The following is a 12382-nucleotide window of genomic DNA, read 5'->3' on the forward strand; positions in this document are numbered from 1 at the left end:
AGAGATATCTCTAGGTTTTTTTTTTTTTTTTTGAGATATCTCTAGTTAAAGAGTGAATTCCTTGAAGACAGACGTAATTTTTTCTTCTTAGTCTTCTCCTTTTAGTGCCTAGCCGTGTGAGATTTGTTTTTGTCTTTGAGAGAGAGAGAAAGAGAGAGAGCACATGTGCGTGGGGGGGGCAGAGGGAGAGGGAGAAGCTCCAGGCCTGACACCCAGAGCAGAGCTGGCATGAGGCTCAATCTCAGGACCCTGAGATCATGACCTAAGCAAAAACCAAGCGTCGTATACATAACCGACTGAGCCACCCAGGCGCCCCAGCAGTGTGAGATTTAAATAAATGCATCACCAATAAATTTACTTGGTTAAATTTTAACACCTGCAGAGATTTTTCTCCTTCAATATTGATAATTCCTGAGTCACTAAGGAAGCCCCAGTATCTCTTCACACAGATGCGCTGATGGTTTTGATTAAATAGACTAAGATTTTGGAGGTATGTTGTCTGGGAGTTTCACTGACCATTTTCATAGTAGTTAGTAGCCAAATTTTGACAGAAATGGTGAGCTTAGTTATTAGAGCTGTAGAAACCACCTTGTGGACTAATTTTAAAGGTCATTAAAAAAGAAATGAGGGAGGGAACCTAGGACAAGCTCTTGCAGCTATGTAATAGACATATTTTGGTTCTCTGAAACAGTCCAAATCTGTTGGATTATATTTCAGCAATGGGTGGGTTGTTTTCCTTTAATTTGTTTACTGAACTTGCAGTTTTTATGTCCCTCAAAGTCATAAGAAATAAGTTCTCCTCCCATGCAGCATTTTATTCATCACTCCTCTGTCCTCATTTTTGTGTGTCCTTGGAGAAAGAGAAATTAATGGGAAAACTTCTCTATCTTTATAGGATCCTGTTTAAATGGCTTTAACCCTTTGCAGCCTTCCGTGACAGTACTCTTCATTCCTAATTTACCTCCAGTCTTCTCCTGTGTTCTTCCTTGTTGCATATTGGTGTCCTCACTGTATATTTGTCAAGATGATGGAGTGAGAGGGTCCATATTTAATTATGTGGTGATGCCTTTTGTTCAAAATTATAAATACTTTTTCAATGATTGCTGGAAATTTTGGATATGATTCATTCTTCCCTCTTCAGTACATGCTATTGTCTTCTTGAGATGCAGAAGAAAAAATATCCGATGTATTGCCATAAGGCATCTACAGTTTGCTAATGTGTTTAAAATCAGCCTCAGTAGTCTCCTGTGTCGGTCATGCCTCAAACAGATATATGTTTGATTTCATGAAAAGTTTCTTTCTTTTTTTTTAAGATTTTATTTATTTCTTCATGAGAGACACAGAGAGGCAGAGACATAGAGAAAGAAGCAGGCTCCCTGCAAGGAGCCCAATGTGGGACTTGATCCAGGGACTCCAAGATCACGCCATGGGCTGAAGGAGCGCTCAACTGCTGAGCCACCCAGGTGTCCCTCATGAAAAGTTTCTACCGCTTCCATTGCACATACCATTTTCCCCAGAAAGACATCATTTTCTTGAATCAGATTCTGAAACAAGTGTCACTGATTTCACACTTTTCCATGTCCCCATTCAGTCACTGATCAGCTTCTGATGGCTTGTCAATACCTGCTTATCTTCAGGGGCACACCCATCTTCTATCACGCCCTGGGACCATCCCAGGGCAAGCATGATTTGGAAAGCACTTTAGGGACTAAAATCCCTTCATTGCCCCTCTCCCGACTTTTAATTTTTTTTTTTTAATTTTTATTTATTTATGATAGTCACAGAGAGAGAAAGAGAGAGAGGCAGAGACATAGGCAGAGGGAGAAGCAGGCTCCATGCACCGGGAGCCTGATGTGGGATTCGATCCCGGGTCTCCAGGATCGCGCCCTGGGCCAAAGGCAGGTGCCAAACCGCTGCGCCACCCAGGGATCCCTCCCGACTTTTAATTTTTTTTATTGTAAAATTTATGTAACATGGAATTTACCATCTGACCTGTTTTTAAGGTCACATGTCAGTGGCATGAAGTACATTCCCACTATTGTGCGACCATCACCTTTCTCCCTCCGGAACTTTATCATCTGCACAAACCAAAACTATACCAATGAAACAGTAACTTCCCATTTTCTCTTCCCCCACCATTCTACCTTCTGGCTCTGTGAACTGGACTTTCATTGCCCTTCCATTCACTCCCTGTGGGCAGCTGAACGCTTCAACTTAGTCTTTCTCATCCTTTTCTCTATGAAATAATTAATCGCAAGAATATTTTGTGAATTCGCAGGCCTGGGGGAGACACGCAAGAAATTTGAGAGATAAAAGTGATCATTCCTGTGCTGTGTATTAAGAGAAAAAGGAGTTATTCAGCAAGAGTTTGAAGGAACAGTCTGTGAGGGGTTGCAGGTGTCAGCCCATGTGGTAAATGAAGGGAACTATGGATTATTCACGTGGCAGGAGCAAAGTGTATAGACAGAGGAACAAAGACACACACAGAGCTTTCTTAGATGCTTGGCATTTATTATAAGGATATGTGGGGAATTAGAGATCAGGAAATCATCTCAGGATGTCTCACCGAAAACTAGAAAGCTATTCAGATACAGTGCAGAACTGACAGTCATTATTATCATCATTCTTGTCCTGTCAAAAGCAGCCTTCCATGGCAACCTATGTTGTGGCGATTCGGCTCTGTTTCTGCATCCACCAAGTAACCAACAGCCCTTAGCCAATACTCTTCTCTGTCCATGTCACATTCAGCTTCCACAAGAAAGCTGTGGCTAGTGCCCATTAAAGCAGAAGGTACCTCCATCCCTTGGGGAAGCTTTCTTGCAACAGCTGCTTCCAGGTCAGGATACATCTTGTTTCATTCAGCAAAAGCCGATGATGGGATCCAGGGGCCCCAACCATGGAGGCTGGAGGCTTCTTAGGAGAAACCGTGGTGAGCTCCTCCTTACCTGTACTGGGTGGAGGGATAAAGGGAAATGTGAGCAGAGAGGTTGGTAGGGACCAGTTCACGGCCAGCCTTCTCTGTCACGTTAGGAAGCCTACATTTATTGTGAGCTACTGAGAATCACCCTGATTCAGGGGAGCGACATGATCCTTGGCGGTTGAAAGATCATACTGGTAACAGTCGCAAACTGAACAGAGGGGAATAAGAGACCACTGGTGGGTTATGAAAGCTTTTGCAGTTATTGAAGCCCGGAGACTAAGCTCACCAAAGGTAATTAAGAAGAAGAAAAGCCAGAGCCTGTGCTTCACAGGACTTCTGTGCAGAAGAGGCAAGAAAAAAGTGATAGGGACACAGACCTTTCTTATTACAGCTACATTTTATATGCTGAGATGGTCAAATCATGTAGGACTTAGCATGCTACTTTAGAGCCTTATGTGTAGCTACTCTTAAGGCAAATAAGTGAAGATTAAGTATGACCATTTATTGGTATTATGTTCAAAGCTACCATTACATTTTTTTTTTAAGATTTATTTATTTGAGAGAGAGAGAGAGAGCTTGAGCGGGAGGGGCAGAGGGAGAAGGAGAGAGAATCTCAAGCAGACTCTGACAAGCACAGAGCCCAACATGGGACTCAATCTCATGACCCTGAGATCATGACCCAAGCTGAAACCAACCGACTGCACCACCCAGACGCCAACCATTACGTCATTTAAGAGACATATAGGGATGGTAATGGATTAATAGCATAAGGGTTTGTCTATTCAATTTAATAAACGACTTGGCTGTCACAATATTAAAGGAAAAAAAATAATCATAGTCTTCATCAGTGACAATGGAACTCTGGTTCCTGTTGATCTGTTTGGCCAGATTCAGGGAGAGACCTGCAGAATGGCAAGTATTCTGTTAAGTGCACTACCTGCCAACTGTGCTTAGGCCTACAGATCACCATTTCCATGTGTGTATACAGAATATCACCCCTTTACATGTTTTCCCAAGAAATCCCAACCACGTCATTACTGAGATTTGTGGGGCCAACTTAGCATCATACCACACAACATTCCTCCCTCTATATCCCTGTCTCTCTCTTTACACATATACACACACACTTCTTACCAACACTTTTGCCCTTTCTAGTTCCTCCTGTTACTAGATTTTTTTTCTTTTTCTTCTCTACCTTTAGCTCCTCTGTCTTCTTTGCACCTCCCAAATTCTGCCTCGATCTCCTAACCCTGCCCCAGAACACCATTTTCAAACTTTTCAGCCTTTTATTATCAAGAAGAATTTAATTACCATTTTTCGTTTCCTAGTATGTCCTTTGGAAGATGCCCATAGTCTTACCCCAAGGGATTTACCAGTGCACTTCCCCAGCAATCAAAGGCATGTTGCCCTATTTCTTTGAACAAGCTCCAACAATATATCCTTAAACATTTTTATTACCCCAGCAGCATTGTAGAAGCAAGGAAGAGGGATGGGAAGAGAAAGCAAGAAAGAGAAGTAAGGGAGAGAATTAATATAGGGAGCCAAAATATAAAATATACAGTTCCATCTTCCAGGGGGGGAAGTCATCACTCATCAGTCTGCTCTTGCATATATTCTGAACATTTTTTCTTCGTTATCATGAAATTCAACAAATTTTTTTTTCAATTCGTCCCAAACCAGCCCCGTTTGAGGGGATGCTGTTTGGGATCCTGTCTTTTTTTTTTTTTTTTTTTTTCAAGATTTTATTTATTTATTCATGAGAGACACAGAGAGAGAGAGACAGAGACAGAGACAGAGACAGAGACAGAGAAACAGGCAGAGGGAGAAGCAGGCTCCATGCAGGGAGCCCAATCTGGGACTCGATCCCTCAACTCCGGGATCATGCCCCGAGCCAAAGGCAGATGCTCAACCACTGAGCCACCCAGGTGTCCCTGGGATCCTGTCTTGATCACAGCCTTCCCACTCAACTTTCAGAGGCTGCATATACTCTCCTGTTGTACGATGAGCTGCTGGAATGGTCCGATCGGCCCCTCCGGGAGTTCCTGACCTACCCCATGCAAACCGAATGGCAGCGAAAGGAGCACCTACACCTTGCCATCATCCAGAATTTTGACCGAGGCAAAGTATGTAGCCCTACCCCGCCCCCTCCATGGCCTCGTTCAAGGTGGTTGTATGGGTGGCATGTGTCCTTTCATTTAGTTTTTTGATGCCCACCTCCTCAAGCCAGGCACCCTCAGGTTTTAATGTGCATTGAAAACACCTAAGAGTCTGTTAAAATTCCCAGGTCTCACCTCTAGACACTCTGATTAGGTCTGTCTGGCATAAGCAGGGGATTTTGTGACTTTAACAGGGCTTCAGGAAATTCCAGTGTGTGCAAACTTGGGGCCATATTTGAAAAACACTGGTCCAGAGGTTTTAACACCAGGTATTTTATTTTCTGGAAAATCATTACCACCCTCACCCACCTCCCCAAATCGGCATGTGTTTTGCCCCATTCCACTTTCTTTGTAAGGCAAAATAAATGAAACTCACTTTGTTTAAAGAATATTATGGCATCCCATCATATACTTAAGAGATGCCATGGGGTATGGAAAAACCTCACTGAACTAATGATGCCATTCAGCCCATTACTTCACCTGCTCCCCACCCATCTCCCTCTTCAAGAGCTTGCAGTGCCCTTTAGGAAAACTTATGAATCCAACCACAGTTGTTTATTTGATTGGACATTTGGCTGCTTTGATGATACCTGTCTTAGATTTAAATATAGCTCCTCAAATGCCAAGGTTAAACAGGAGACTAAAATACAAACAGTGGCTGTCGTTCTTTTACAAAACATAATTGCATAATTTGATGCAAGGGAATTGCCTCTTTGCGATTCTCCTTTATTATTTATCTAAATACACTGACATATCATTTTTAACATTAATAGTAAGGAAATGCCTTTGTATCCTCCATTGGTAAAGTTTCCATCTTTAGGATAAATTGTCATTAAATCTCTATCTGCTTACCTTGGCCCTTCCAAAAGTTTTTTGCTAGATTGGAGGTTACAAACCATGGCCCTTGGATCAGCTGGCTCACCATCCATTTCTGTATCACCCACATTCCAAGAATTGCTTTTATATTTTTGAGTGTTTGAAAGATACCACAAGAAAAAGAATATCTAACAGATGAAAATTTCATGAAATTCACATTTTGGTGTCCCTAGTTGATAGTTTTATTGCAACACAGACAAGTTTATTCATTGTGGCTGCTTTTGTGCCTTAATGGCTGAGTTGAGTAGCTGTGACATAGACTGTATGGCCACAAAGCCTGAGTTATTTACTGTCTGGCCTTTTGTAGAAAAAGTTTGCTGACACTTGGGCTAGACGAAAGAATTTTTGCATTTCTGCTGATAGCAACCAGCTGGGTTAGATCCTCACAATTTACAAGTGCAATTGAGCCAAGCAAGGCATCCAGCATGCCAGCTGTGGATAATTGGGCCTTAGGGGTCAGTGGTAATTCCCTCCTTAGCACCGAGGGCCTATTTATTCATGTACTTGGCCATTGTGGAACTGTAGTTATTTCAAGATGATGATTCTGAAATGACACCAGAAAATGCTTCCGCACCATATGTTAATGCCTGTTGTAGTGGATTATATTTTCTCGCTTCCTAAAGATTTTTAATAATTTACATGCTGATTGCATGCTGTGATCAAGCTTAAAGTGGCAGTGACACTATTAAAGGTAGATTATAAAGATGAAGAAATAAGGCTTGATGATCTGAAAGCAGTCCCACTCTGACCTCTGGGTGGAAATAAGTAGATGTGGGATCGTAAGCATTTATATCATTCATTTGTCCACAGTGTTGGGAGAACGGTATCATCTTGTGCCGGAAGATTGCAGAGCAGTACGAGAGTTATTACGACTATAGAAACCTGAGCAAGATGAGGGTAAGGCACCCGGGTGCATGCTAATCAGCCTCAGGCATCCTTTTTTCACTCACTTTCCCGTATCGTTCCATAAAAACTAACTTTGTGATCATCTCGACCTGTCTTGCAGAAGGCTTTTGAAAGAGAAGTCTTGCCTCTGAAGCATGCTCAGCTATTTATACAAATAGCAAATGCTTTTAGTTAGTACGCAAAAGTGAGCCTTGGATCTCTTCTAAACATCACCTCTGGAATACACAATCTAATCACGATTAATTCTTTTGGTTTATTGAAGAAAAATCTCCCCACTGTTTGAAGAGCTTCTCACCTGTACGCAGAGCTCTGCAACAACATACCATTCTTAGTTTCGTAATCTGCACCGCAAAACAGTAGACATGGCGTGCTGACCCATTTGGAACTATTTTGGGGCTAAATTCTGTCAGTGTCATCCCTTTAGCTTCAGCAATATGTTTTATTTGCTAACCCTGAACCAAGGTCTTAGTACTCATGAGCTCAAGGAGTTCAATATTCTGTATCCCTGAACCAAATGTTTTGTCCCTTCTTTTCTTTTTAGGTTCAAATGGGCCCCTCTTGCACCCTGAGTCCTTACTCTTCAGAGCCATGAGCATTTTGTGTCATCTCATAACACTTAAGCTCTGCAGAGTTTCTGAAGTAGGAAGAAGATTATGATGTTGCCTTTTAATTCTGAGGTAGCAGTTTAAGAGATGATATCGTCAACCCTTAACAGCTCGTAAAATCCCATACCCCACAAGTAACTCATCCAGCCTGCGGGAACTGGTCCTGTACTGCTGGCGTAGTATTTCATGCCAGTGGTTCATCGATGTTTCTCCTAACATGAAAACCAAAGAGAAAAAACCTTGTTTTAACTTCAGTCCATCATGCTGGCCCTGGCAGGCCCTGCAGTTTTATATAAAAACGTTGCTGTGCATCTCTTGGCATACTGTCCCCGTGACAGAAGTGAGGTTACAGTGTTTACCCGGGAGAGCCCTTGGGTACCATAGTCACTCGGATTTTTATAAACCCAGAGCATTACACTTCACGCCAACTGCTCTTTGGGGTGCTGTTACTAGGGGCAGGGGGAGGGGGAGAAGTTTTCAAGTGCAATATTAGTCTTTCTCTATAAACCCTGGGGATGATAATACCATGAATGGAAAACCATAAGCTTTATGTGCTTCATAATGCCAACATTGTCAGAGACACACTTAAGGGCTTTCAGCCCAGACAGCACTTTGCACTATGGGTCTCCTTTGGTTTGGTTTATCCCTGTGCAAGGTTGCACCCTCCAAATGTCCTGAATTACTGTGACCAAGGAGAACCAGATCCACAGGTGTGGTACCTTTGGCACTAGAATCTTCCAGAAAGATCCGGCCTCTAATCATTCTTTCCTTTTCTTTTCATTTTTGTTGATTTTTATTTAATTGTGAAGAAAATATCTTTTTGAGAGACTTTGTGCATAGAAATTATTTTCTCTGGTGAGAACATGTGGTAAAATTGTTCCTTTAAATACAGGGTCAACAAACGGAGCCTGTGGAACATCACAGGACTGAGTAGTAGTGACATGGACCAAATGGCCTGCAAAGCCTAGACTTTTTGTTCTCTGGCCATTTACAGAACCGGTTTGCTGATCCCCACCTTAAAGCATAGAAAGGGAGTGAAACCTTCTTTTCTGCAAACTGGAAACTACAGTGAAGTTCTTGTTTATAGAAAAGAAATATCCTCTTCCATAAATAGGGAGAGCTGAAGGGTGAGATAAAATTATTGGAACATCTCCTTTGCTTTCCAGATGATGGAAGCCTCTTTGTATGATAAAATCATGGACCAGCAACGCCTTGAACCAGAGTTCTTCAGAGTTGGATTTTATGGGAAGAAATTTCCATTTTTCTTAAGAGTAAGTTAATGCACTATTTAACTTGTTGTTATACCTTCAGTATAGATATCCCAGTCAAGAAAACGAAGATGCTAATGACATTATTGTCCTTTTAGGACAATAACGTCATAAGATTTAACTTTTTGGTTTGCAGACACTATATTAAATCTAGAATACCTTGTTTTGAATAATTTCCCAAGGTATCAAACAATTATTTGATTTTTCTTCCTAAATTTCTTTTTTTTTTCTTTTTTAAAGATTTTATCTATTCATAGAGACACAGAGAAAGAGAGAGAGAGAGAGAGAGGCAGAGACACAGGCAGAGAGAGAAGCAGGCTCCATGAAGGGGGCCTGACGTGGGACTTGATCCCGGGACTCCAGGATCACACTCTGGACCAAATGCGACGCTAAACTGCTGAGGCACCCAGGGATCCCCTGCAGATTCCCTTTTAACCCAGCAAGGAGATTTTATGTAATGTCTACATGGCATCAAAGCATATGGTCATTTCAATCAACCTGTCATTTGAGTGTTTGCTCTATGTAAGACTAAAATGAATTTTTGCCTATGACGTTTGGATATTTTGGAATCTACGTCTATATTTAGCATATACGTATAGAGATAAACTTCATATATAAATATATAAATAAGGAAATACGTATAAAACTTTCATTCTAAAAGTTGATGATAAGTTGATGATTATTAAACAAACAATGAAGTCCAATCTTTCTCCTCTCCCTTCTCCTTCAAGGATCCCCATCCTATATTTATTCGTATTGTGCTGGCAGTTAAAGCAAGATGCAGAGCGACACAGATACTGAAGTATTTGTATGCTGAGATTTAAAGTTTGTCATGAATTCGCTCAATTTTTAAATTACTCCAGATACTTCTCCTTCATTACTTGTTTTTATATTAGTATAAGTAAGATGTGTCTCTTGTGAATAAATAAAATATATAAATAAATAAATAAATAAATAAATAAATAAATAAATAAATAAATAAATAAATAAATAAATAACTGCATGATGGTCATGGTGTGTGACATGATCACAAAGCTGATTCTGCAGGTGGACCTAAGGACAGAGGAAAGCTTGATTCTGGATCAAAAATAGAGACAGGTTTAGAACACTTGCTGACTTTGAAGACTAAATTTTGAAAGTGGACGTACTAGGCCCAGACTGTCATCAGCAACCCCCACCAAGAATGCATGGCCAGGATCCAGGTAGTGAGTAGAAGAGAAACAATCTAGCACACAGAGAGAGGGCTGGAGACCCCACAGGAGGGTACAGACATAACTCTGGTGCAGCAGATGCCCTTCCTCTCTTGGCTCAAAATGAAGCAAAGCAAAAGATTACTTTTTCTTCCACATCATACTCAGGACTAATCAATCTATTACATATAGTGGGTATAATGTTTACAAATCATAATATTACCTACCAAAGCATTTTAATTTCTTTTAAAGATCAGAAGAAAAAAGTGAGGTTTTTTTGTTGAAGAAAATGTTATAATATATATTAAATTGTATCTGATACACTAGATTATCGTGTATTCATTTGTCCCTATGCCAAATCAGTCTCTCAGTATGATTTTTAATGCTTTTTTATAGAGGAAGGAGCCCACAAAAGTCATATTGTGGCCCTGCTCAAATTCTGAATTCAGCTGCAAGTACACTATAAACTACTCTAGATGCTTATCTAATAAATGAAACCGTGATAGAAGTGTAAAGTTTTTTTAAAATCAGAAATTTAGGAGCCACAATTTTAAAGGGAACTTAGCAAATTAGAAAACAGAATTGGCTAATAAAAAAAAAAATTTGTTAGAAAATCAATTAGAGGGATGCCTGGATGGCTCAGTGGTTGAGCATCTATCTGCCTTTGATTCAGGTCATGATCCTGGGGTCCTGGGATCAAGTTCTGCATCGAGTTTCTCACAGGGAGCCTGCCTCTCTCTCTGCCTATGTCTCTGCCTCTCTCTTTGTCTCTCATGAATAAATAAATAAAATCTTCTAAAAAAAGTCAATTAGAATAAATCAACCTATGTTATTAGTCTTTTCAAAACAGCTTTCCTAGATATAAATAGCATTTTCTTCAAAGTGAAAGTGAAGGGTCACCCTCTATTGGTTTCTAAGGGGCACCGCACCCTTCAGAATCACAGGGCTGGACCTCTTTTTAGGAAATCAGATTCTAGTCCTTCAATTTAAAAACAAGCAAATATCAACATTAAAAATTCCCTTATTGATCAATTTCAAGATAATTTTTCAAGCTGCAATAAATTAATACATTTATATAAGTGTATGATCTAAGTAGATTTTTTTTTTTTTTACCCTCATGAAAAATGGCTTCTTTATTGACAATTTCTTTAGGCACAGAATACCTCTGAGGACTGATTTATTGGGGAAGAATGAACAAGGTCAAGGATGGGAGAGAGATTTACTTTTCATTGTATGCCCTGTACTGTTTGGGATTTTTCTTTAATCCATAGATATATATTTCCTTTTCAAAAGAAAAAGATAATAAAAAAAATTTTAAGTATTAACAAATGTGACCCAGCAGTTCCATTCCTAGGTATATACTCAAGAGAATTGAAAACATATGTCTACACAAAGACCTATACGCAAATGTTCATAGCAGCATTATTCACTATTGCCAAAAAGTGGAAGCAGCCCAAATATCCATCAACTGGTGAATGGATAAACAACATCAACATATGGTATATCCACACAGTGGAATATTTAGCAGTAGGAAAGGAATCAAGTACTGAAATATGCTACACAGTGGGTGAACTTTAAGCATATCATGTTAATTGAAAAAGCCAGTCACAAAAGACCACATGTTATATGATTCCATGTATATGAAATGTCAGAAGAGGCAAATCCATAGAAACAGAAAGTAGAGGAGTGGTCGCCAGAGGCTGGGGGGATGGGAAGGGAAACGGAGTGACTGTTAGAGGGTACGAGTTTCTCTTCAGGGTAACGAAAATGTTCTCGCATTTGACCGTGGTGATAGTTGATATACTAAAAACCTTCAATAGGGTGTATTTTGTGGAATGTGAACTATATCTCAAAGCTGTGATGAAAAAAATGGATTGATGGGGGCAATGCTTAACTCCCTTTTCTTTCTCTCTTTTTTTTTTTTAAGATTTTATTTATTTATTCATGAGAGATATAAAGAGAGGGGCAGAGACACAGGCAGAGGGAGAAGCAGGCTCCATGCAGGGAGCCTGACATGGGACTCGATCCCGGTCTCCAGGATCACACCCTGGGCTGAAGGTGGCACTAAACCGCTGAGCCACCCGGGCTGCCCTCCTTTTTATTTCTTGACAACTCCAATACCAGACTCCAAATTCATTTTTATTTCAGAATGCCTTAACACTGTTGACTGATTATATGCTTAGAATAACCCCTGAGTTTACAAACTGCTGTAATACACAAGATTGCAGTTATTAGAGCACTCAGATATTTATTTTAGGACTTCTGTAATATGCAGGAATATATATATGTATATATATATAGTCTTATCAAGCAAGTTTATTATCTTTTGAGTAAAAAGCACATAGCATCAGAAGGTATACCTTCTTTTACCTAGAAAATATTAAACACGGGATCGTCTGGGGGGCCTGACATCTACGTAGTCTGTCTTAGCCTGTGTCACCAAAGGATCGTGCCCGGTTTC

The 12382-nt window shown here is 40.3% G+C and overlaps 1 protein-coding gene across 8 annotated transcripts in view; it reads left to right on the plus strand.

The window, feature by feature from the left end:
- DOCK4 (dedicator of cytokinesis 4) overlaps positions 1-12382 on the plus strand; it is a 409480-nt gene that overhangs the window by 364446 nt on the left and 32652 nt on the right. For all 8 annotated transcript variants that reach the window (XM_077856142.1, XM_077856147.1, XM_077856145.1 and 5 more), the window contains 3 exons: positions 4895-5043; positions 6763-6849; positions 8630-8734. In XM_077856142.1, coding sequence (XP_077712268.1) covers positions 4895-5043; positions 6763-6849; positions 8630-8734 — 341 coding nt within the window. The remainder of the gene's footprint in view (positions 1-4894; positions 5044-6762; positions 6850-8629; positions 8735-12382) is intronic.

The sequence above is a fragment of the Canis aureus genome, chromosome 18 (genome assembly GCF_053574225.1).
Source record: "Canis aureus isolate CA01 chromosome 18, VMU_Caureus_v.1.0, whole genome shotgun sequence".
In the NCBI taxonomy this organism is placed as follows: Eukaryota; Metazoa; Chordata; class Mammalia; order Carnivora; family Canidae; genus Canis; species Canis aureus.